A 26,859-nucleotide genomic window follows, 5' to 3' on the forward strand; every position below is an offset into this window, starting at 1 on the left:
TTAAATGCAGACTGTTTATCCAAAAGTCCTTTGTCTGTTGATCTCTGGAGAATGTAGTTTGAACCAGTATATGTGAGCCTCTCCTAGTGGTGGCACCTCTCTGGAGGTGTTACAACCTGAGTTAATTTGCCTAATCACCCCTCACTGTTTTTAGTTCATGGAGGGCTGTGGTTCTTCTCCTCCATGGAATTATGTACTGTCCCTGGCCCACAATGATACATAAACTTAATACAGTAATATCTCCAAAAGATGTTGCAAGAAATTGCCATATCTGTTGCAGTGTTTATGTATAGATTTCAACTTATATACAAGGTAGTAGCTCATGTCTTTCAGATTTGAGATATAGCACACATAAAAGTAATAAAAATAATCCTAAAATAAAACCGAGTGATGCCTATTCTCGCAGAATAATATAACATGTAGATAAGATAATCATTCCATGCTGTGTGATTAATTGGATTAGAAGTGCTATATATGTTTTCAGTATTATTAATATCCTTTGTGTTCCGACACAAATGATCGCATGGGGCAAGATCACTATTCAGTTTTCTAGTAACTTTTTATATGACAAAAATTGGCCCAAATGGCCTTATAGTCTAAGAATTTGAGATGCATTTATAAATCAATATTGCTAAAGATGCACCTGAGGTTTAGCTAAGTCTCTTCACCATTCTGGAGTTGTTAGTATATGATTTTGGGTTCTGTTTTGTGCAACAATAACCTTTTTCTATAAGAGGCTATGGACAGCTGCTTTTAAATCTCAGCGTAGGAGCTAACAGTAAGGCTGGACATGTAGGAGGACTAATTGTACATTTTGGGGCAAATCAGAATTACAGATCTAATTACTGGATATAGTTGTCCTAGTAAAGATGAAGTTTTGGGTTGACCATAAAGAGTCAAATTTCCCCAGACTGGTCACACCTCCAAAATTTCTCATCTCTTCTGTTGTACATGAAAATTTGATTAGCTGAAGGATTGATTCAGGAGTGCACGATATTTCACACACAACTGGTGTGATCAGTCTATCCTCTAAGACCCATCCATGCCCGATTGGGGAGGATGGTTTTGGATCCATTCTGTCATCCTGGAGTTAAGTCCAAAGCTGATTGTGAAGAGTTACAAAGGGATCTTACAAAATTTGGTGATTAGGCAACAACATGGCAGATGAAATTCAGTGTTGATAAATGCAAAATAATGGATACCGGAAAACATAATCCCCACTATACATACCAAATGATGGGGATATCAATTAGTTGTTACCACTCAAGAAGTCATTGTAGATAGTTCTCTGAAAACAGCTGTGCACTGATATTCAAAAAAGCTACTAGAATGTTAGGCACCAATAGGAAAGATTTAGATAATAAGACAAAATATCATATTGCCTCTCTATAAATCCATGGTATGCCCACACCTTGAATACTGAGTGCAGTTTTCATTGCTCCATCTCAAATAAGATATTAGAATTGGAAAAAGTACAGAGAAGGGCAACAAAAATTAGTAGTAGTATGGAACACATTCCATTTGAAGAGAGAGTAAAAAGACTGGAACTGTTCAGCTTCGAAAAGACAATTATGAATAAAAGTCTATAAAAGCATGAATGGTGTGGAGAAAATGAATGGGGAAGTGTTCTTTACCCTTTCATATAACACAAGAAGCAGAGGTCACCTAATGCAATTAATAGGCAGCTGGTGTAAAATCAACACAAGGAAGTACTTCACACAAGGCACAGTCAAACTGTGGAACTCATTGCGAGCCGTGGCAGCTTCATAGACAGTAAGATCACATGTTTCGTACAAGAAAATCTGTAAAGCAGCACCTGGTCATCAGTTCATACCACCTTCAAAATTCTACAAGCTGGGCATCCAGTCATCATCTGATGCTGCCTTCAGTAGAGATGTGCTCCTCACTGTAGTAACACAGTATGAGGGCCGGCTCTAACTTTTTTGCTGCCTCAAGCAAAAAAAAGAGTGCTGCCCCGCCATGAGTGCCGTGCTACCTACTCGCCCCCCCCCCCGAGTACTACCTGGCTGAAACAAACAAAAAACCCCCTCCAGCGCTGCCCCGCCCCAAGGTGCTGCCCCAAGCATGTGCTTGGTTGGCTGGTGCCTGGAGCCAGCCCTGCACAGTAACTATTAAGAAAAGGTTTTTGCATCAGTACATAACTGTACATGATCCCCCACCAATCTCCTCTTCTCCCCGCCACCCCCAACCCTGAGTGGACACTGATCTAAACATTTCCATGTCAGGGAACTGTGGATCTCATTACGAATAAGAATAAGAAAATTTATTCATGTCTTATCTGAAAATGTCTTTATTTGGAGTATTGAGGTCCACAGATCCAGCCTACCCTGAATGGGCTGTGTGGCAAATTGCCAACACTATTTTGATGGATCTCATGCTTTCTCTTCTTTGGGAGGGGTTCAGGGCACCATTTCTTGCCCCTGCAGTGGAATGTTAACTGCCCCACTAGTGTCCTAGAGGAGGGGAGTGGAGAGGGAGGGACCTAGGCCCACCCTCTACTCCAGGTCCCAGCCCAGGGGCCCTGAGGATAGTGGTAAACCACTTGAACTGACACTTCCTTCCCCTGGGCTACTTCCGTCTCCTGCCCTTCAGCCTGTGAGGGGCTTTCTGCCCTCCCTCTGTACAAGCAGGGTGCCCCTTTACTTAGGGTCTTGGACTTCTTAGCTCACCGCAGCACTTCTCCAAACTGTCCTCTGCTCCAACACCAATTCCTCTCTGCTCAAACTCCATTTGTCCCTCCCTCAGCACCGCCGGCACTGGCAGTGTTGGGTGCAGGCCCATTATCGCCAGCACTGGCAGTGTTTGGGGGTAGGCCCATTATCACCTGCACTACCATCGTGACTCCTCCAGCGCAGCTGGCACCAGGTCTGGGGGTCCAGTAGCCCTGGCACCGGCAGGGACTCCAGCAGTGCCATAGACTGTAGCACTGGCGGTGATGGCGATTCCAACATTGAGAATGACATTGGTACTGTTGGCACTTTCAGCACTGGCGGTGCCTGCATCGGTGTATGCAGCCACTGCACTGAGGGGCACACCATCATCTGGGTTGGCACTGGCCCAAGAAACCCAGGTGGCATGGGACCCCTTGGATGCTGAAGAAGTGAGCAGCTACCCCTCACAGGGATCTTTTCCTCATTCTCACCAGATGAGGCATTGGCAGGCATGGCGACAGCCAGAGTTCTGTAGCCGCTGTTGCGTAGGGTTGCCCAGGGCCTGAGCATTCAGGCAGAGGAGGTAGTCGAGGATGCAGATCCGATGGTGAACATCCTCGCCCCCTCTGGACTTTCACTTATTGCACTGCCACTTATAAAGACCATCTATGACACCACGAAAACTCAGTGTCAGACCTCAGTCTTGTTGCCCCCTATGGCTAAATGCCATGCAAGATGCTACTTTGTGCCGTCCAGGGGTTACAAGCATGTATACATGCATCCCACACCTGACTGTCTTGTGGTCGCTGCTGCCAACCAATGCTAGGATCAGGACTTCCAGGGACACTGAAAACGACCCTGAAGAATCAGGAGCAAAAAGACTTAACCTTTATGGGAGAAAGGTCTACTCCACTGAAGACTTGCAGCTCTGCATATCCGATCAGCAGGCACTCCTATAACACCTGCTTGGCGATGACTGAGTTCACGGAGTTGCTCCCTTCGGACTCCCATGCCAAGTTTTTGGTGTTGGTTGAGGAAGAGAGACTCCTCTCCAGGACATCCCTTCAGGCAGCACTTGATGGGGCTATGGCCGCAAGAGTGGCTATGAGAAGGGGCTCATAGCTCCAGGTTTCTGGCATCCCCTATGAGGTACAGCAAACCATTCAGGGCCTGCCTTTTGAGGGTGAGACTCTCTTCTCAGAAAAAACTGACAAAGGGCTAAACAGCCTTAAAGACTCCAGAGCCACCCTCAGGTCCCTGGACATGTATGTGCCTTCAGCACAGCAGAGACATTTCCGTCCGCAGCCTCCTCAACGGTTTGGTCATCAGAACCACCAAGATGGCTCCAGAAGGAGAAATCGGAGTGGCAGGAGAAGGCTCTGTGAGCCTTGTGGCCAGGGCTCGGGACATTCCAAACCATCTTCAGGAGCCAAATCGGTCTTTTGAAAGTGTGGTCAAGGACAGCACACCAGAACAACATCTGGATCCACTCCACCTTACCTTTTCGCCTCAATTTTCCCCTTTCTACTGTGCATTACTTTGAGTATTACTTCAGAACTTGGGTGCTCCACGCAGTAGAGAGGGGATACTCCATCCAATTCTGTGCCCTCCTGCCCTTCCATCCCCTTTCCCCATCCCTCTTCAAGGACTCCTCTCATGAGCTGTACTCGCTTCTGTCGGTAGGGACAGTGGAAGAGGTTCCTTAGGCGCAGAAGGGCAAGGGCTTCACAATAGTTCCTAATACTGAAAGCCAAGGGCGGCCTCAGTCCCATCTTGGACATATGGGAACTCAACAAGTTTGTTAAGAAACTCCAGTTCCGCATGGTCTATTTGGTCTCCATCATCCCCTTGCTGGATCCAGCAGACTGGTGTGCTGCCCTCGACTTGAAGGACGCATACTTTCATATCACAATTACTCAATCCCACAGAAAGTACCTTAGGTTTGTGGTACTAATACCTACTAACAATTCACAGTCCTTCCATTCGGCCTGTCAGCAGCACCTTGAATCTTCACCAAGTGCATGGCAGTTGTTGCTGCTTTCCTGCGCAGGCACCAGGTACCGGTGTTGCTGTACTTTGGTGACTGGCTGATCAAGGACCGTTCCAGGACCCAAGTAGAAGCTTAGGTCAGATTAATCAGAGCCACCTTCGACAACCTGGATCTTCATCTAAATGAAGCAAAATCGACTTTATCCTCTATCCAGAAGATAGAGTTTATAGGGGCAGTACTGGACTCGATCCAAGCTGTGGCCATATCTATTGGAAGAAAGGTTTCAGACCCTGACAGATATCATTCAAGGCATCAGACAGTTTCCCACCATCACAGCAAGGAACTGCCTGAAGCTTCTCAGTCACATGGCTGTCTGTACCTACATAATGTAGCATGCCAGACTCAGGCTTCAGTCTCTTCAGTCGTGGCTCACATCAGTGTATCGTCCAGCCTGGGACAGCTTGGACAGGATCATGACCCTGCCTCGCCCAGTCCTCGACTCTCTCCTGTGGTGGCTTGACCCTTAGGAAGTGGTCTCAGGGGTCCCCTTCACCAGTCCGCAAGCGTCTCTCTTGCAAGTGACGGACACGTCAGACTTAGCCTGGGGAGCTCATCTGGGAGACAGCAGGACCCAAGGTTTCTGGTCTCATGCAAAACTGGCTCTCTACATCAACGTCAGAGAGCTGAGAGCAGTGCGCCTAGCATGCCAGAACTTCTGTGCACTCTTCACGGGACTTTGTGTATCTGTTATGACGGACAATATAATAGCAATGTGCTATAACAACAAATGGGGGTGCATGCTTCCCCTGGACGTCACGTTTTCAATCTTCCAGAGGTGGGGCTTTCTCCAGATAAACCTATTCACCATACGACACACACAATAGGAAATGCCAGCAGTTCTGCTCCTTCAAGAATCACAGCCTGGGCTCCAGAGCAGATGTGTTCCTCTTTCCATGGGGAGGCCATTGCCTTTCCGCCCATACCGCTCATTTACAAGGTACTCCTCAAGATCTGGAGGGAACGAGCTCAGGTCATATTGATAGCACTAGCCTGGCCCCGTCAGCGCTGGTATACATCTCTCCTAGACATGTCTGTGGAAGCCCTGGCCACTCTTCCAAGACACAAGATCATGGTTGTCTTTAACATCTGAACTGTGTGTTGCTTCACCTCATGGCATGGAAGCTCTGTGGTTGAACCCGATGGAGCTTTCCTGTTCAGACCAGGTTAAACTAGTCCTTCTTGGCAGCAGGAAACCCTCTACGAGAGCCACCTACCTTGCCGAGTGGAAGAGATTTTCCCTGTGGTCAGCGCAGCACCATTTGTTCCCAACACTAGCCTCAGTGCCAGTCATTCTGGACTACCTCCTCCATCTAAAGCAGCAGGGGCTTTCGTTTTCTTCAATAAGAGCGCACTTAGCTGCCATATTGGCCTTCCATCCGGGTGCAGGGGGATGCTCGATGTTTGCTAACCCTATGGTCAACTGATTTTTAAAAGAACTCGACAGACTGCACCCTAACGTCCGTCAGCCTGTCCCCACCTGGGACCTCAACCTGGTCCTCTAGGCTCATAGGACCACCCTTTGAACCGTTGGTGACATGCTCCCTGATCTACCTGTCTTACAATGTGGCGTTCCTGTTAGCGATAACCTCAGCCAGGAGGGTGTCTGAACTCAAGGCCTGAATATCAGAGGCTCCTTACATGTGTTCTGTAAGGACAGGGTTTCCTCCCGAAAGTTGTGGCAACTTCACCCCAACCAGGACACCTTTCTCCCAGTATTCTACCCTAAGCTGCACTCCATCCATCACTCACTGGATGTCCGCAGAGCACTAGCCTTTTACATCAAGAGAATGAAGCCATTCAAAAAAATCTGTCCAGCTACCCATGGCAGACAGAAATGAAAAGTCTGCCTGTGTCATCACAATGCACTTCATCATAGACGTGATCCATGATGAAATGCATTGTGATGTGCTACAACCTGGCAGGGGTTCCCGCACCCCCAGTCACTGCACATTTTACCAGGTGCAGGCTTCATCAATAGCATTCCTGGTGCAGGTCTCCGCTGAGGAAATCTGCAGAGCGGCAATGTGGTTCTCCATCCATACTTTAATCACTCACTATGGATTACCCAGTAGGCCAGAAACGATGCAGCCTTCGGACGAACAGTGCTCCCATCAGTGGAAGACTCCAACCGCACTTCCTGAACGTAGGCTTGTGAGTCACCTGATTTTGAATTGAGATGATCAAGCACTTGAAGAAAAAATGGTTACTCACCTCATAACTGTTGATCTTTGAGATGTGTTGTTAATGTCCATTCCAATACCCACCCTCCTAACTTTCTGTCGGAGTAGGTGGCAAGAAGAAATTAAGGCAGTGGCGAGGCGGCTGGGGTCTATATTGAGTGCCATGATGGCGCGACTTCGGGGGGCGCCCAAGCCAACCTGACGTATGCTGCTAGGGAAAAATCTTCTGGCTATCATGCACGTGCGTGCACGCACACCTAATTGGAATGGACATGAACAACACATCTCAAAGACAACAGTTACCAGAATGTGAGTAACCGTTTTATACTGTCTCGTATGACCTTCTTATAAATAAACTAGGGAAATACATCCTAGATGGAGCCGCTATAAGATGCGTGCATAACTGGTTGGAAAACTATTACCAGAGAGTAGTTGTTAGTGGTTCATGGTCAAGCTGGAAGGGCATATCAAGTGGGGTCCTGCAGGGATCAGTTCTGGGTCCGGTTCTGTTCAATATCTTCATCAGTGATTTTAGATAATGGCATAGAGAGTACACTTATAAAGTTTGTGGACAATACCAAGCTGGGATGGATTGAAAGTGCTTTGGAGGATAGGATTAAAATTCAAAATGGTCTGGACAAACTGGAGAAATGGTCTGAAGTAAATAAGGACAAATGCAAAGTACTACACCTAGAAAGGAACAATTGATTGCATAAGTACAAAACGGGAAATGACTGCCTAGAATGGAGTACTGCGGAAAGGGATCTGGATCACAAGCTAAATATGAGTCAGCAGTATAACACCATTGCAAAAAAAGCAAACATCATTCTGTAATGCACTAGCAGGAGTGTTATAAGCAAGACATAAGAAGTAATTCTGTTCTACTCTGTGCTGATTAGGCCTCAGTGTCCTGTTCTGGGCACTGCATTTCAGAAAAGAGGTGAACAAATTGGAGAAAATCCAGAGGAGAGGAACAAAAATGATTAAAGCTCTGGAAAATACAAGGGAAGACTGAAAAAATTGGGTTGGTTTAGTCTGGAAAAGCAAAGACTAGTGTGTGTGTGTGTGGGGGGGAACACATAACAGTTTTAAAGTACTTAAAAGGTTGTTATAAGGAGGAGGGAGAAAAATTGTTCTTGTTAACCTGAGGATAGGACAAGAAGCAATGAGCTTAAATTGCAGTAAGGGTGGTTTTCAGGTTGGACATTAGGAAAACTTTCTGCTAGGGTAGTTAAGCACTGGAATAAATTGCCTAGGGAAGTTGTGGAATCTCTGTAATTGGAGATTTTTAAGAGCAGACAAGACAAACACCTGTCAGAGATGGTTTCTAGATAATACTTAGTCTTGCTTTGAGTGCAGGGAACTGCATTAGAAGACCTCTCAAGGTCCTTCCTAATCCTGTGATTTAGCATCTGGATGTAACTTACATGTTGTGGTGATAAAGGAGGGATAGTTAAAACCAGAAGAACAAAGGTTATTTTTACTTATGAACTGGTTTTCTGGGCCAGTATAGTATGTCCTAGGAAAGTTCATGGTCAAAAGTAACCTTTTTATTAGGCGCTTAACAACATGAAAGGACCTTGTGGTCTTCAAATGAATTACAACATTTTTATAACAAACTCAGAAGGAATTAATACAAAATTTGGACATGTAAAATAGAATTCCATTTGTAATGCTTGTTCTTTAACAGATTTTCAGTACAATGATTTTTAGTGGGGACCATTTTTACTTGAAAATATTGCCAGTTTTGGAAAAAAAAATAGTTTCTATCTGGTTATACTCCACAGACACTTCTCATGTGTTACAGTAGCTCCAAACAAAGGAATAAAAATTAAAGTAACCACACACATCGAAACAATGATGGGCTGCCAATTGTATTCACTATAAGTAGGAAAGGAGAGATCAAGTGTTTCTATCGAAAGCCCAGAAGGATCTGTGAACTGGTATTTTTCATAACCAAGGAAAGCAAATACTCTCTTCTTGACTGTAGTAGGTTAGTTAGTTAATATTGCACATTTCAGTGTCTTCATTTAAGCATTACTGAAACTCTTACTGCAAACCTGAATGCTATCTCTTATTGCATACAGTCAGTTCATGCCAGTTTAAACAGACTCCTGGGAAATAGATGCAATATTTATAGTGACATGATTTAGAAAAGCCTTTTCATGGCAACATTGTAGATGCTTTGAATTCTTATAAGATTTGCTGTAATTTTGGAATGCCAATTCTGTATGAAAGTACTAGGATGAAAAAATCTTCTCGTTTCACTGACTTCAGTGTTTTTAATCCTGCTATTTGTATTTTTTTTAATTGTTAAACCATTTAAATTGAAATCGACCTGTACAGCTGCAAGGCCACAGTGCTTCTACTCTGTTCAGGAAATGCAGTTGGCCTAAGAAAAATCCACAGACTTGCATGAGTTTGGGCTAAGCACTTAATCTGTCTGCCATCATTTTTATTTGTAAAATGGAAATACTAATGCTTTTTCTTCCATCTTTTCTCTCGTATAGACTGAGATCTTGGTCAGGGACTTCTCTTGCACTGACTTTCAGTTTTAAGTGAAGAAGAGATTTCAGTTCCATATATCCTCCAATGTGTGCATCAGTTCCCTTGGACACATCCTATTCACAAGCTCTGCGTGAGGGATGTGAATTTCTCCCTTGAATAAGGAAGAAGGGGTTTTTGTTGAAATTTTATTTTGAAAATGTCATAAAATATAACAAACCACACTTCATATTCTAACTTGCTTATCCAGCTTTGTCACTAGATACCCTTCTCTCCTTCATTCTCAAATGTTTCCTTTTGTGGTTCTTTATTCATTTTTAGAATATTGAATGTTTACGTATTTAGAAAAATGTTTACAAAGATGATATTGTCAATGCCTGGTGTTTCTAGTCCTTAGACTATGTGTTACGCTGCTGCTGTTTCCTAGTATATTACTGTGGTTAGATTGTCCTCTAGTCTGCCAGGGACAGTGAGGTATTGTTGTGGCCTTTTTTAACTGTTTTCTTTGCTGCAAGAGTCTTACTTAGTCTCTTGACTGCCACATGACAGAACAAATAGTAAATAAAGACTGTATTGATGGCTGTGGTGTTCATCTTGGAATGTGGTGTTTAACGGTTGCAACAAGTTATTACAACACACAGAGTAAAATAGTGGGCAAGTATAACTTTAACTTGATAGTTAATGGGAGCAAATTAGTTTTTCATGTTGTACTTACTTTCTACTTAAAACTTGATACTAGTTTTCAGCGAAAACTAGAATAGAAAAGGCTTTTCTGTATTTAAAAGTCAAGTTTTACTCAGTTGATCAAATACAAATCATTTAAGCTAATCCCTTGTTGATATTTAAATCGTGACTTTCTGTTTGAAAGAGACAGCTTAAAATAGACTGATTTAATATTTATTTTTGTATTACCATAGTATCTAGGAGCCCTAGACATGGACCAAGACCCCATTGTGCTAGGTGCTGTACAAACACAGAACAAAAAGACAGTCCCTGCATGATGGAGCACTACCTTTTCTTAGTGCATATCTGAACATTTTATGCCAATTTTCAGTATATCAGTTTGAGGTCAAGTATTGATATTTCATTTTACAGGAATTCTGACCACATGTCTTGGCTGGTGGTGGGGTACGCAATATGCTTTCAGATGTACAAATTACTACTGACTTCTAAACTATATGAAGAATTCATTTAGGACTAGATTGTACCCTTGCCTTATGAGGCTGTTCAGGAGAGTAAGTGCTACTGGACATAAGTAAGGGTGTCATCAGGCCTTTAGTGTTTTAGGTTATATTGCCGATGCATTTGTTTTTTCTTTCCAGCACCCTACACTCTTTCATTCTGTTCTGGTGAATAATTTGTAATTCTTCGTTAGCAGATGAAGTACTGCATTATGGTTTGGTTTTTTTAATTAAAAAAAACTCTCTGCCAGTTCCTACTTAAACATTTTAGCCTCTGGAGTATCGAGTTCAGGAAAAAGAAAATTTCCAACCTAAACACACATGACAAGATCCAACATGTTTATTTTAAAAGGACTGAGCTAACTTGGATCAATTTTAGATGTCAATAACTTAATGATATAATGCCAGCATATGAGTAAAATGGATGCTGATGGAGGTGCAAGATGTTTCTCATTGACTATAGTCTTCTGCTGATAATTATTTTTAAAGAAAAATATGTAGGATTGTCAGACTACTGAAAGGGAAAGTCTTTCTTTAATAAAAATGATAAATTAAATTATTTGACTCATTTCTGTTTCTCCATCCCATGTTTCTCTCACACTCTCATCCCTACAGGCCAACAAAGTTCTTGTCCCCAGAATAGCTATCCAGTATATTTGTTTAAATTGGATGAATGGCAACACTTTCCTAATTCAATTTTCAAAAATAATATAAACAATATATAGACATTTCTCTGAGACAAAGCCTCTCTGAACTTAAGGATGTGCTGGGAGGGAAATTTTTAATTATAACTTTTAGTGTAGTAATATGATAATGCTTCTTATTAAAAATGTAAGAATCATACCTTGATTTTATAATAAACTCATAGTTCAGCTTTTGGCCTCAGAGTACCATTCAGTCCAAGATAGCCTAGGATGAAGTTATTACTCTGGAAACAGTCAGTATTCTAATATTTAGGATTAGTTAGCACAGATTTTTTCAAAGACATTTTTCTCTTAATGCTTTATAAAAAGGTCTCTACCATGTGTTAATGTTAGTGGGAACAATAATTCTGTGTATGTTTACCATACTATTTTGATGTACATAATGTTGCTTCATCACAAAGCTCATTCAGATTACAGAATAGAAGACTTGCATTTCTCCTTTGCAGTATTGGACCTGCTTCCTGTAAAGACTTGAACACTTTATCCCAGGAGTAACCAGGGCCAGTGCAACCCATTAGGTGACCTAGGCAGTCGCCTAGGGCGGTAGCATTTGGGGCGTGGCATTTCAGGTCCTTCAGCAGCGACCGCGGTGGCTGGATCTTCGGCTGCCCCAGTTGTTGTTGGCATTTAGGCGGAGGGACCTGGGGCAAGGGAGCACAGGGAGGGCCGCCTGCAGCAAGTAAGGGGGTGCACGGCACGCAGGGGAACTGCTCCCTGCCCCAGTTCACCTCTGCTCCGCCTCCTCACCTGAGCATGCCGCCCCGCTGTGCTTCTCTCCCTCCCAGGCTTGCAGCGCCAATCAGGTGTTTGGTGCTGCAAGCCTGGGAGGCAGGAAAAGTGGAGCGGCAACAGCGTGCTTGGGGGGGAGGCGGAGCAGAGGTGAGCTGGGGCGGGGAGCTGCCCTGGGGTGGCGGGGAGCTGCCCCGGGGGGGTGGGGGCGCCTCAGGGCGGAGGGATGGAGTGGGGTGGGGAGCTGCCCCGGGGGGGGGTGCCTTAAGGCAGAAGGCTGCCACAGGGCTTGGGGGAGTGGGGCGGCGCAAGGTGGAAGTTTTGCCTAGGGCACGAAACATCCTTGCACTTACCCTGGGAATAACCCTGCTGAGCTCAATAAGACTGTTTTAAAAATTTTTAGTAATTAAAATTAAGCATGTGTATAATTATTGCAGAATTGAGACCTTGAATTGAATTGCTTTATTCTTCATTATGCCATTGCTTAGGGTGTTAATTTTTCTGACTAGCTAAACCCAGCTGTTACCCAAAACTTTCATAACACAACTTGAAAGCTTTGCAGTTATTTATTCATTAGAATAAAGTTTTATTACTTTTTAAAAATTTCTGTCTAACCTTAGCTGCGTTTTAGACTCTGGTCTTGTTCTGTGGCACATGTGCGAGAGTAGCATTCTTTACTTAATGAACATAAATGCAGCCTTCTTTCCCTTTTAGAGTGTTTTGTGTTTTTTTTTTTTTAAGTTTTTTTCCCTTGGAAAAAGCTCCAAAGACTGCTGAAAGCATAGGTATATATATTTTTCTTTTTAAGATTACTGTTTTCAGAAGGAAATGTAAGTAATTACTTTGGGGAAAGATAATATATTTTGTGCCAACTTTTACTTTTGTGAATCAAGTTTTAACTATTCAGTTTAAAACTGTCTGTGGTTACCTTTGATAGAAAGTTGTTAAATATTGGAAACGAATTAAACATAATCATACTGTACTAAAAGCATGTTTTTAGTATATTGTGGTGCTATATAGAATTTAACTTACTAGATGGTTTCATAAAGATGAGACGCTGCATTTGATAATGATTAGGATAATATAAAAACAACCATATGTTTTGTGATGTCCACCTTTTGGTGGATGTATAAATAATGGAAGATGAAATGTCTTAAACAAAATGTAGACTCCAATAGTTGCTTCTTGATTTTTCATGGTTAGTGCCCTAATTTGTTCCAGAATTAACTTTTTAAGTATGCTCTCTCCAACCGAAAACAGAGGAATTCCTTCTTCTACCTATGTTGGCATCTGAAACATTGCTGAGGGAAACAGTGGAAGGTGTGATAAAATGGCAAGCTGGGCTAGACCACTTTGACATATACAAACACACTGAGAGAGTTGAAAGGGAATACAGATTCGGCACCCAGGATCTGCAGGCTGCTCTAAAAGGAAGGTTGTTCTTCGAGTGCTTGCTCATATCGATTCCAATTAGGTGTGCGTGTGCCTCTTGCACGATCGTCAGAGAACGTTTACCCTAGCAACACACGGTGGGTTGGCTGTGGATCTCCCTGGAGTGGCATCTTAATGGCGCTGGATATATGCCCCAGCCGACCCAGCGCCCCCTCAGTTCCTTCTTATCACCCATGATAGTCGTTGGAACTGTGCAGCATGGCATAGCTGGCCTCCACTCTTCCTAGCTTTTGCTTCCCAGTTTTAGATGTTATAATATATATAGTTAGTATAGTGTAAATAGTGTTATAGTTATAAAGTTAGGCTTGTAGTTAAGTTTAGCAGGTTGGAAGGGGTTCTCCCCCTTCCTCCCTGCCTGCCGCCCGGGCTCATGCTCAAGGCTCCAGGTTTTAAGCCAGGTTCAGCCTGCTCAAAGCCTATGCCAACAGGAGACCCCCACGACTCTTGCCTGAAGTGACTCAGGGAGTCTCACCAGGCTGAGAAGTGTGAGATCTGTAAGGTATTCAGACCTCGATAGACTCAAGCAGCTCCTTATGGAGGTGGCCCTTAGCCCGGATCCCCTATCGGCATGCCAAGTTCTGGCACCGAGCGCATCAGTGTGCAGTGCCCCAGCGGTGGCTTTGGGTACAGCACCACGGGGAAACTTGGATAGAGGCCCGCGGCACTGGACCTCTCCGGCATTGCGTCCAGTGCAAGTGGCTTGGCACCATTCTCTGTCTCCAGGACAGAAGAAACTGTCTTGCAGCAACAGGCGCTGGCATCTCCTTTGCTAACCTGTGAGTCGCATCTGGCACCCGAGCGACTGAGAGTGCAAGCACCGATATTGCCACTGTTGACTCCGGTACCGAGGGAGGAGCCGTTGAGTCTCGTGTACGCTAGCTCCCCAACCCGGACCATGGTTGAGCCCCGACTTCTGTTGACACCAGAGACATTCATGAGAATGAGAGACCTCATTGCCTTCACAGAGCCAGCACCGGTGCAGACTGCGGCACCGCCTCTGACTTCTGTTATAGTCTAGGAGCAAGCCTACCCTACTATGTCCACCATCTCCTAGCATGGAGACACGGCACAGCTCCTGATCTCGGCGCCATTTGCAGTCCCGACACTGTTCCCTCTCGCGGCACCAGTCGTACTTGCTGCTCCGGTCCACCTCTTTGCTCGACTCCAGGCCGCAGTACCATTTGGACTCCTGACATCGCTCCCGGCACCAATCGCCGCGCCGGTCGCCTTCCTGGAGTTGATCCTGGCACTGCTCCTGCAGACATTCGTCGTCGTGATCCAGGTCTGGATCCTGGTACCAGGTCGGCCATCGATGTCAATCCCAGTACCGCACCTCGACGCCTCACCGGTACCACTCTCCAGCAACACGGTACTGGTCCGCACTGCACCCCGGAGAGTTGACAGAGATATGCTCTGCACTGCCTTGGCCCTCGTGCTGTGGCTTACAGTCATTGCAGTCTGAGGGGGCTCACGCTCAGCCTACCCAGCTTCAGGCCAGGGCGAAGGTAATGTGGGTCAATGGCATGACAAAGGCCAAAACTTTAATCAGGATCCTGCAAATTGTCCTTCTGGACACTGTGGGCGAACCACCAAGCCCAAGGGGTTCCATCAGGGGCCTTCCGCTCAGCCCATTCATAACCCTGGATACCAGAAGCCACTATAAGTTGTCCCCCTCCTAGGGGTATGGAAACGGCTGCACCTACCGCAGTGCAGGCCTCAAGCCCCGGTATAGCAGATCCTGCGCAACAGGACCGCTTGCTACACGATCCGCCACAGGACTCCCTGGATTCTGTGGCATCTTTGTCATCTTCTCCAGACAAGGCAGTGACCGAGACAACAGCCTCAGGTCCTCCCCTGATAGACCTTTGTGCCCATCAAGACTTTTTACATAGGGTGGCACATAATATGGACTTCCAAGCGGAGGAGGTAGTGAAGTTGGAGGACCCAGTGGTGGACATCCTTTTGGCGGAGGCCCCGTCCCGAGTAGCGTTGCCCATCATCTGCACCATCCAGACCAATGCCAAGACAGTATGGCAGACCCCTGCCTCTATCCCACCAACGGGGGGTGAAGAGGAAATGCTTTGTCCCATCCAAGGAGTATGAGTACCTTTTATACTCACCCTCAGCCATGTTCATTAGTGGTGTCCTCGGTGAACGCAAGAGAATGGCATGGTGAACAGGCCCCAGCACCCAAATCAAAAGATGCCAGGTGTCTAGATCTGTTTGAGCGCAAAATTTATTCAGCGGGAGGTCTTCAGCTCAGGGTCGCAAACCAACAAGCACTCCTGAGCCAGTATTGCTATAACTCGTGGAACTCCGTGAGGAAATTTCAGGAGTTAATTCCGCGGGAGTCCAGGGACAAGTTTGGGGCCTTAGTGGAGGAGGGCAAAAAGGTGGCTAGGACCTCCTTTCAGGCCTCCTTAGATGCAGCAGACTCTGCAGCTTGGACCCTGGCATCAGGCATAACCATGCAACGCATCTCCTGGTTGCAGGTATCTGGCCTGCCACCAGAGCTGCAACAGACCCTGCAGGACCTGCAATTTGATGGGCAGGGCCTGGGTCTCAGACAAGAGGGACTCTAGATTACAGAGCCTGAAAGATTCCAGGGCCATCATACGCTCCCTATGCACACTCCGGTGACCCAGCGCAAGCCTTTTTAGCTGCAGCTCCAAAGGTTTTACCCTCCCCCTTGTCCGAGGCAGGACTTTTACAGAAGACGCGGATGAGGTGGCAGAAAGAAATCCCATGGCCACCAACCTGGTCAGAACCAAGACCCTCCCAAAACATCGGTGAGGCCTAAGCAAAGCTTTTGAAGATGTGCCCGAGGATGGCATATCAGTCACCACCCAGGATCCTTCCCCTCCATTTTGAGATCATCTCTTTCGTTCCACCGTGCGTGGTCCCGTATAACTTCAGACCGGTGGGTTCTTCACACGGTGGAGAAGGGATATTCTCTCCAGTTTTCTTTCTCCCCTCCCTCTCCGTCCCTCTTCAGGGCCCCCTCTCACGACCACTCCTTATACAGGAGGTCCAAATGCTCCTGTCCATGAGAGCGATCAAGGAGGTTCCAAGGGAGCTAAGGGGCAGGGGTTTTTACTCCCGCTACTTCCTAATCTCCAAGGCCAAGGGTGGGCTTCGACTCATCCTAGATCTGCATGGACTCAACAAATTCATGATAAAGTTGAAGTTCCTCTTGGTTTCACTGGGGACCCTTATTCCTTCCGTGGATCCTGGGGACTGGTACGCCACCCCTCAACATGAAGGACGCGTACTTCCACATAGTGAATTACCCGCCGGACAGGTGCTTCCTTCGCTTTGTGGTCAATCACGAACACTACCAATTTGCTGTACTTCCCTTCGGCCTGTTCACTGCTCCCAGGGTGTTCCCCAAGTATATGGCTATTGTGGCAGCCTACCTTCATCGTCAGCGGATCCAGTTGTTTCTGTATCTCGACGACTGGCTCATTTGAGTCCTAAGCAGGGACCAAGTTCAATCCCATGTTCAGTTCGCCCTAAGCACGTTCCACCGTCTGGGTCTCCTGCTCAACAGCAGAAAGTCGACTCTGGAACCAACCCAGAGAATAGAGTTTATCAGGGCAGTGCTGGACTCCAGACTCGCCCGCGGTCTCCAGCTGGATGAACGCTTTCAGTCGATAGCAAGCATCATTGGCAGCCTTGTAAACTTTCCGACTTCCATGGTAAAAATGTGCCTCAGCCTTCTGGGGCACATGGCTTCATGCACTTATGTAACCAGGCATGCCAGACTTTGGCTTCACACGCTTCAGTCCTGTTTATCAACAGTATATTGACCAGGTTGAGACAGCCTGAGCATGGTGGTCACTGTCCCGGAATTGGTTTTGACTTCCCTCCATTGATGGCTGGACCCCACGTTGGTGTGCAGCGAGGTACCATTTCACACTCCACAACTCTCCTTGTACCTGACTGCAGATGCATCATCTCTGGGATGGGGTGCCCACCTTGGGGAGCTCCAAACACAGGGCCTGTGGTCCACATCCGATCTGACTCGGCATATCAATGTACGTGAACTGATGGCAGTACACCTAGCGTGTCAAGCATTTCGCGAGCACCTACGTGGGCATTTTGTGGCAGTCCTCAGAGACAACACCATGGCCACGTTCTACATCAACAAGCATGGGGGAGACTGATCGTCCCCATTATGCCAGGAGGCCATTCGCCTGTGGGAGTTCTACATAGTCCACTCGATACGTCTGATGGCGTCATTTCTCTCAGGGGTCCAGAAAACTCTGGCAGACCACCTCAGCAGGTCCTTCCAGCCTCGCAAGTGGTTGATTCATCCAGATATCATCCACTCCATCTTCCTGAGGTGGGGGTTTCCACCTTGTGCATCAATCGGAAGTGCCAAGTGTTCTGTTCTCTCCAGGGCACTCTCTAAAAACTGAACCAGGTTAATTCCTGTCAGCAGATCACCATCAGTAATAAAGATGCTGAAAGTCAAATTATGTCTTTGTTACATCTGTATAACCATATTATGCTCCCATTTACATTGGAGTTGCACTGTACTGGTTGTACCTGGAAGGCAGATTCTTTCCTATTTCCTTGGAAAGACCAGCTGTTCTACACCTTTCTTCCATTCCCTCTGGTCCATAGGGTCCTACTCAAACCGCACAGGGACAAGGCATGCATGATTCTGGTTGCCCCAGCATGGCCCAGGCATTACTGGTACACCACACTCATGGAGTTGTTGGTAGAGCCTCCGATCACGCTCCCACTGTGGCCAAACCTGATCTCACAGGACCATGGACGACTCTGTCACCCTGACTTGCAATCGCTCCACCTTACACCGTGGATGCTGCATGGCTAACTCAGTCAGAGTTACTCTGTTCACAATCAGTGCAGCAGGAAACCCTCAACTCAAGCCACGTACCTGGCTAAATGGGGGTGTTTCTCCTGTAGTTGCAAGCAGCGTGGCATGCCCCCGTTGCAGGCCTCGATACTTCTCATCCTAGACTATCTCCTGTCCCTAAAGCAGCAGGGCCTGGCGATATCATCTGTCAGGGTGCACCTGGCAGCCATCTCGGCTTTCCATCTAGGAGAACATGCTTCCTCCATTTTCTCCAATCCGATGGTCGTTAGATTTCTGAAGAGTTTAGATCGCCTCTACCCACAAGTGTGACAACCGGTTCTGGCATGGGGCCTTAACCTGGTCCTCTCCAGGCTAACGGGGCCTCCGTTTGAGCCAATGGTCACCTGTTCACTCCTTTACCTATCTTGGAAGACAGCCTTCCATATAGCCATCATTTAGCAAAACATGTATCTGAAATCAGAGCCCTCACGTCGGAGCCGCCGTTTACCATTTTCCATAAAGACAAGGTGCAGCTTCACCCCTACCCTGCCTTTCTCCCCAAGGTGGTATCAACTTTTAATGTGAACCAAGACATTTTCCTCCTGGTCTTTCATCCAAAGCTGTACGCTACGTGTCAGGATCAACGTATGCACACTCTGTACTTTCGTAGGGCCCTCGCATTCGACCCAGCTCTTCGTTGCAGTGGCTGACTGGATGAAAGACCTGCCAGTCTCCTCGCAACGCATTTCCTCTTGGATCACGGCCTGTATCCGTGCTTGCTACGACTTGGCTGGTGTCCCAAGCTCTGGCCTCACCGCTCACTCTACGAGGACTCAAGCCTCCTCGGCCACTTTCCTGGCTCAGGTTTCAATTCACGAGATCTGTAGAGCTGTAGTTTGGTCATCTGTACATACGTTTGCCGCTCACTACGCATTAGTTCAGCAGTCTTGAGGCGATGCCGCATTTGGTTCAGGAGTTCTGCACTCAGCAATGTCTCACTCTGACCCCACTGCCTAGGTAAGGCTTGGGAGTTACCTAATTGGAATCAATATGAGCAAGCACTTGAAAAAGAAAAAACGGTTACTCACCTTTGTAACTGTTGTTCTTCGAGATGTGTTGCTCATATCCATTCCAAACCCCACTCTCCATCCGGCAAGAAGGAACTGAGGGGGTGCTGGGTCAGCTGGGGTATATATCCAGTGCCATTAAGGTGCCACTCAGGGGCATGCACACCTAGCAACTGGGTGTTGCTAGGGTAAAAATTCTTTGACGATCGTGCACGCAGCGCGCGCACACCTAATTGGAATGCATATGAGCAACATATCTCAAAGAACAACAATTACAAAGGTGAGTAACCATTTTTTGTACCATGCTCTCCTTATTCATTTTGGACTTTGCTGCTGCATCAGTTTCTCTCCTTCTGCAGCCAAACAAAGCCACCACTTTTGGTACTTTCTAATTCCTCTCTCCTCCTGGGGACTGGTTTACTATCAAAACAATTGAATTTTAAACCTAGAAATTTCCAACCTCCTGCGGGTTCACTGATTCATTACTCCCATCTTAAAATTTTTTTGTTCCTGCCTCTCTCTGCAGGTAGCTGCTGCCAAGCCTTTCCTGTGGTTGGTGTGGAGGGTCTCTCCCCTGGTCCCCTCCCTGACACTCAATCCCCTTCAGATTCACTGCTGGACTACCTGCTTGTCTCTACCGAATTCAGGTTGCCTTTTATATTTTCCCAAAAGGCCTGGTTAATGAGCCACAGATTCCCATTGTTACCCCTGGATTAATTTCCTTTACCTGGGGAAGCAGGCTACACCTGGCAGAGGTGTGAGGCTGAGCCGCATACGTCTTAGCGGGTCAGTTCACCCAGTGACAAATATCACAACTGCTAGAGAATATTTTTTAAAAAAATCAATTATTTTATTTTCCCATTGGTTTGAGAAGAAACATTCTTACTCTACTTCTTCCCATTGTAGTGAGAGTAACCCTGTTCTCTGTCAGGTGGTGGCAGAATGAAGCAGGGTCAGAATGTAGTGCTGCCAGAGTCTAGGAGGAAGGAAATGTAATAAAGAAGCCTAAGATATTCCTGTTGTAGTGGAAAGAACAGATCTAATCCATGAGCAGCATCCTCATCAGTGGTTGTCCATGAAAGATATTAGAACCTCTGTCACTTGGAACTGTATATGTAGCCCTGCTCATGGTTCCCTTGGAAAAAATATTCCTTACCTGTAATACTTGTTCTCTGACGTTATACATTTCAGTGCTTTACCTTTTTTGTGAACACTTATATTTTAATCAGCTTTTATTTAGGAGTTCCCTCCTGCTTTTCAAAGGAACTGGCTGTTATAGGAATAAGGGCAACCCATGGCACCAACTGGGATGGTGCTCAAAATGACTTTACAAGGTTCCTCGGAGACTGAAAACCTTGAAGCTGTTTGTGTTCCAACTTGGTCTCATGCTTGAAAAACAGACCCAAATGTGGAAATCTACTGAGAAGTGTATTTTTAGAGACCAAACATTTCACGAAAATAGCTGTCTTGTTCAATACAACACATTAGCTGTTATGTTATTGCTTGATTTACTGTCCCATGTTTGGGTTTAAATGATTATAGATGAGATTTGCTCAGTTAACAAATTACTTTTTTTTTTCCTAGCTGATACTGCTATAAATCTCAGCCTGGTATCGGAAACTCAAGATGGGTTCTTTACAACTGGTCCGTCATCAATAATAAAGATTCTGCAGGTCAAATTATGCCTTCCAGGTACAACCAGTACAGTGCAACTCCAATGTAAATGGGAGCATAATATGGTTATACAGATGTAACAAAGACATAATTTGACTTTCAGCATTTTTATTACTGGTGGTGATCTGCTGACAGGAATTAACCTGGTTCAGTTTTTAGAGTCTTGGGTGAGTCTTTGTGGTTGGTAGTATTTAAGACAGACAGACCTTGCAAACTGACCATATTTAATCTAAAATTACTGAGACACACAAATATGAAACACCAAAGTATTTCTTAAAAAAAAAAAAAACACTCACATTTCAGAGAACTGCACTTTACACAGGAAAATATTTGTGTTATCTAGCAAAATCACAACAGAAAATACTTGTAACTTCAAATGGTATATAATATTGAGCTGTGCTTCTGGTAAATTAAAATAATCTTTAATTAGATATTAGAAACACCAAGATTAAATGCTGCCTTAATTACTTCCTCCTTTTGTATGATAAATGGTTTTTACAATGACCGTAGACACACACAGTTTTGAGCTTAGGAGCCTGAAATAGCACATTTTTCCTTTAACTGAAATCTCTTAAATGCTTCTCATGGTTCCCTTTGCCATCCGGATGTCTTCTTGGCACAATTTCAGCTACTGAATGTGAGGGTTGTTAGTTAGTCACCACATATTGTACAGTTTGGCCCATGACTCATTCTCACAGCAGTCTCATATTTGTTACCAGTGCTGTTTTCAGTATAAATACATGCTCTCCCTTGACCTTTATGATGTCAGCTAGTGGCAGAACTAGAATCATGATTGGATATTGTTTCTAAAAGACACCAATTTGTTTCACTAATGAACAAAATGTTAAGTAAACATCTCACTAAGTGAGTGCTTAGTTGTGTTTAAAGTTTGCATCTTGGCTTCTTGAAATGTTCCAAACTACTGGTTAACATAGGTAATTCCTAGTTTTAATGAAAAATATGGATGGAACCTGAAAGGTTTCTGATAATTTACATTGAATGCCAGAAATCAGAAAAAGATCCCAAATAAGTACACTAGGGCCTTTTGCCATATGTGTTTTCTTGGTTACAAAATATTTAGTCAAATTAAATCAGTCCCATATCTTTATTGAATATCACTATTTGAATATTGTTCATAGCATCAGAATGAGTTCTGTAATTACGAACTAATCTATTTCATTTTAACAAAAAGAGGAGGGGGGAACAAAGTGTTTGGTTTTTAAATTTCATGTTTCAAACTGAAATGGAGTGACACCCTTCTCCCCTTCCACCCCTATTGCGGCTGATTAATTAATTTGTTTTGTTGCAGTACCTATAGCAGAACCAATGCCCGACAACAGAGATTTCACTTCCCTTATGACTACCCCAGTAAGCAACACTTTTAAGCAGACTTAGGGGATGTGTGTGGTGTAGAACAAAAATAACTGTTACATTAGAGCGAAGGTTACTCAAGTGAATTTCCTGTCATTAAAAATCAGGGCAGTTGCCAGTTACGGCATAACATGTCAGAGACAGTAGCGGTGAGGGTGATTGAATGGGGAGACACAAATACTAGACAATTCGCAATATTGAAAAAAATTCATTTTAAAACTTAATGCGTTTAAAGTATTCATTTCCCTCGATTTTTTTTTTCAGAACTGATATCTCATAATAATATTGAAAAGTTTGTCTTCGCAACCAGAGTTGCTTGAAATGTAACTTTCTTCAAAGAAAAAAGCTTAAAATCTCAGTTGCCAGGGCAAACTTTCCACTTGACATAGGTAAGTGAATCTGATTAACGTTAAATATGTTCATGCTGGAACCAATTCCATTTTTGGGAAGTACTTAGTTTTTCTATATGTTTTAATTTTAACATGATCTCAGTCAACATGGATTTGCTTTGAGGACTAGCTGATTGGAAACCATACACAAGAAACGAAAGAAAAATTCCAGAATGAAAATGGGAATTCCCAAGTTTTTTGCTGGTCTTCAGTTGAGAATTTTTTATTTTTTATTTTTTTGCTTTGTAAGCATTTGTGTCCCTAAAGGTTATAAATGAAGCTACTTGTTTTTAAGGTGAACCCTGCTACTCCATCTCAGTGAGCACAAGGAAAATGTTACTAAGTCTGAATCTTTAGTTTGATGCAGGCTGTCTCTAACAATTAGATTTTTGTGGTTCCATATAGGAGATACAAAGATGAACAGAAGCCTTCTGAAATGGCTCCAGTCCTTTTCTTTCTGACTGAACTGAGCAGGGGGTGGCGTAACCTGGACTGTAACTAACTTGCTTGTTTTTTGCGATGTGGGTGCAGATGTGTATTCCATGAGCCTGTGGGTGTTTATGGAGTCTGACATACAGCATAACTATTATTTATCTGTAATTTGATTCCATGACTGACAAAAAATAAGTGGCAAACTATAATATACTGCATCTGGATGTACCCACATGTGTAGGTACCTTTACTTCCATTTAAAAATGTAACTGTTTAAACAATAAAAAATATTTAAATGGTTAACAGATTAAAGGGCCAGGGCGGCTGGGCTTGGGGCGGCTGGGGCTGCTCTGGCCAGCATGGGGGTTAACGGTTAAGGTGGGTTAATCAGTAAGACTAATTCTTACCAATTAACATTTTACATCCCTACATCCAGGAGGGACTTTTTTTTGATAATAGTATTCACATTTACTGTAATCCTATGTCAGCAAGACACGACATGAAAGGGAGACTTGTTAGCACTGCAATAGTCAGCATTTTGATTTCATTGCAGTTGCTGCATTTTGTTTTTAATTTCTCTGTACATAAGTGTATCAGAAGAGGATGACACTTGAGTCTGCTGCTCTTGCACATAGCACTTTTGTGGCTCCAGAAGGCGCAGCAGCTGAGTAAAACCAATATCCTTAAAGTTGAAATCCCACTTCTCCTGCTGATGTTGTAGTAGAAGTGCTTAGTGGTGCAATGATACTAGTCTGATCCCAGAGTACAGAGCAGAAACAAGGAGAAAGGAAAGAAGGATAAAAGCAGAAGAGATGTGACTAGATTGCTAGTACCAGACTTTATTTAATCTTGGACAGACTGTGATTCCCTCTTCTCATATTGTTGGAGAAAAAGATTTGGAGTGCTACAAAGGCAGCTTGTTTTGTCTGTGAAGGAGTGCTTTGCTGCACCCTCCCCACCCTATAGTAAATGGAACAGTGTTGACTGAGTCTGGAGGGAGCATTGTCCAGCCTTCCTCAACTAGAGGGTAATGCTGAATACAGTGATGCTTTTGAGAAAGATAGAAGAGATAGTGTATGGTGGGACTGATGGAAAGATAGAATTTGGGGAAGAGAAGAACTGGTGGGACTGTTGGGAGGGTGAGAAAGAGACCCAGGGTATGTCTTCACTACCGGCTGAAGCGGCGGGCAGTGATCGATCCAGCAGGGATCGATTTATCGCATCTAGTCTAGATGCGATAAATTGATCCCCAAGCTCTCTCCCATCGACTCCTGTACTCCAGCTCAGCGAGAGGCGTGAGTAGAGTCAGTGGGGGAGCGGCAGCGGTCAACTCACGGAAGTGAAGACACCATGGTAAGTCGATCTAAGTATGTCGACATCAGCTACGTTATTCATGTCGCTGAAGTTGCATAACTTAGATTGATCCCCCCCAGTGTAGACCAGGCCTCAGAATACAAAGCTGGGGAAATCAAGCAGAAAGAACTAACTGAACTGATTCATATTGGTGTTGATTGTGTATGAATTTCTTTTGTTGTCTAGTCAGTGCAATTAGATGTGGTAATTAGTTGGATTCATAGCAAATGAGAACTCTATCACCCTCCCAAAGACATAGAGTAGGAGAGTTGTGCCCCTAGACAGAAATGACATTAAACCTAAATAAGGGGTTTTATAGACTTATAAGCATGTTGCTTTTATAATCCTTAATCACTCTGTTTGTGAGTAGGTAGCAGCCAGTGTAAGCTTGTTAAATATAAAAAGTATTTGAAGGAGAGATGTGCTTTGTTCTTATATTTCTATATTGCTGAACATTGTATGTGCAGCATGCATTTTACCTGCATAAAATATTGTTTTAGGAAATGTTGAAAGCAGATATGCTGGGGGGGGGGGAAGATTTCATTTTATCTAACTCAGAATTTGTCATTTTATTATGTTTAAGATATCTGAAAATGACAACCTAAACTTTGATTTTAAATGTCACACATTTTACCACCTGTTTTGAAAATAGTGTTAATCAAATCAGAAAATATTTTCAATTTACACATTTTTTATATGCAACTCAAAAACAGTGTTTTTTACTCCACTAATGTTGCAGTTCCTCATATTAATACTTTTTCATTAGTTCAACAGGAAAAAAATAAATATTCTACTCTTGTACTTTTATTCAATATCACACATGATACTATGAATGTAATTGATTTCTTAATCTATACATTTTTAATTTATATACATGTGAACACCACATTTTATGAAATACATTAATTTCTGTAATCTTAGATTTGATAGCTCAGAAATATTCCCAGTAATATTTAGGCTCTTATCTTAGTACAAATATGTACTTCATTATTATTATTATGGTTGTGAACTCCTACCTAGAATAGATTGGAATTAGTTGAGATTTCAAATATTGCAGAAATATGTAAATATTTATGATCATTCCTGATAACATCATAGAACGCAGTAGAACATACATTTTGTTAAAATGTACATGCTACCATATATTCAGATGTATAACAGATTTGTTTGGTCCATTGTCCTATTCATTTGGTATTTTAACCATTTCTAGTCTGTACAAGTTTTTGACCACTACTTTAAACAGAGGTTGGTAGGTAGGTAAATTAGTGAAAAAGTGTAAGTGTGTGTGTGTGTGTGTGTGTGTGTGTGTGTGTGTGTGTGTGTGTGTGTGTAATTAATCGTAGTTGGTAATTTAGGCCTTGATCCTGCAACCACAAAGAAGTACCTTTAGTCACTTGTGTAGTCTCTGAGACGAACAGGAGTACCAGCCTACAAAGTTGATTACTTGCATATATTTGCAATATAGAGCGTCTCAGGCTCCAGTAGGGTTGCCATCCCTCCAGGATTGTCCTGGAGACTGCAGGAATTAAAGATTAGCCTTTAATTAAATGTTATGTTATGTGATGAAACCTCCAGGAATACGTCTAGCCACAATTGGTAACCCCTAGGCTCCAGTCTTTCAAGATGATTTGTGCAAGCAGACCCATACAAAATCTCAGAAGAATTTAAAATGTCTGACTATAAAATGCTGAGTTTTACTGAATTTTAATTTTTTCCTAGGGCCATGTGGTTATGATATTCAGGTTCCATAATGCCTCCTGCCGTGACAGACATCCTTGACATCTGGGCAGTGGATTCACAGATAGGAGCTGATGGTTTAATCTCTGTGGACTTCCTGCTCCCAACTGGAACCTACATCAACCTGGATGTGCCTCGAGATGCCACCATATGCCATATTAAACAGGTAAATTAGTGATTGGCTTGCTATTTTAAATGAACTCCATTGCTGATTTTGTTAAGAAGTACTTTATATATAAAATGTTATTTACAAGTCTTCAAGTAAGCTTTTAGAAGCTTGTTCCTATCTATGAAACCAAGGTGCAACTTTAAAAAGTGAATAAAATGTAAACTGGTGTGATATTTTACTTAGACTGTAGACTGCATGAAACAATAGTTCCAAGAAGTGTGAACTGCTCCCATTCGTCTCATCAAGTCTTACCTCTGAAACTTAATGATGACAATTTAAATGTCAGCATTGACTATTTCACTGCTGATTATTTTAGCTCAGAATCCAGCTGTGCCCATCTCGCAATCCCTAAATTCTTCCTCTGCCTTC

The 26,859-nt window shown here is 44.0% G+C and overlaps 1 protein-coding gene across 4 annotated transcripts in view; it reads left to right on the plus strand.

Moving 5' to 3' along the window:
* PIK3CB (phosphatidylinositol-4,5-bisphosphate 3-kinase catalytic subunit beta) overlaps nt 1–26,859 on the plus strand; it is a 213,577-nt gene that overhangs the window by 76,803 nt on the left and 109,915 nt on the right. For all 4 annotated transcript variants that reach the window (XM_030575228.1, XM_030575229.1, XM_030575227.1 and 1 more), the window contains one exon: nt 26,304–26,487. In XM_030575228.1, the coding sequence (XP_030431088.1) occupies nt 26,335–26,487 (153 nt within the window). In that variant the 5' untranslated portion in view covers nt 26,304–26,334. The remainder of the gene's footprint in view (nt 1–26,303; nt 26,488–26,859) is intronic.

The sequence above is a fragment of the Gopherus evgoodei genome, chromosome 9, assembly GCF_007399415.2.
Source record: "Gopherus evgoodei ecotype Sinaloan lineage chromosome 9, rGopEvg1_v1.p, whole genome shotgun sequence".
Lineage (NCBI taxonomy): Eukaryota > Metazoa > Chordata > Testudines > Testudinidae > Gopherus > Gopherus evgoodei.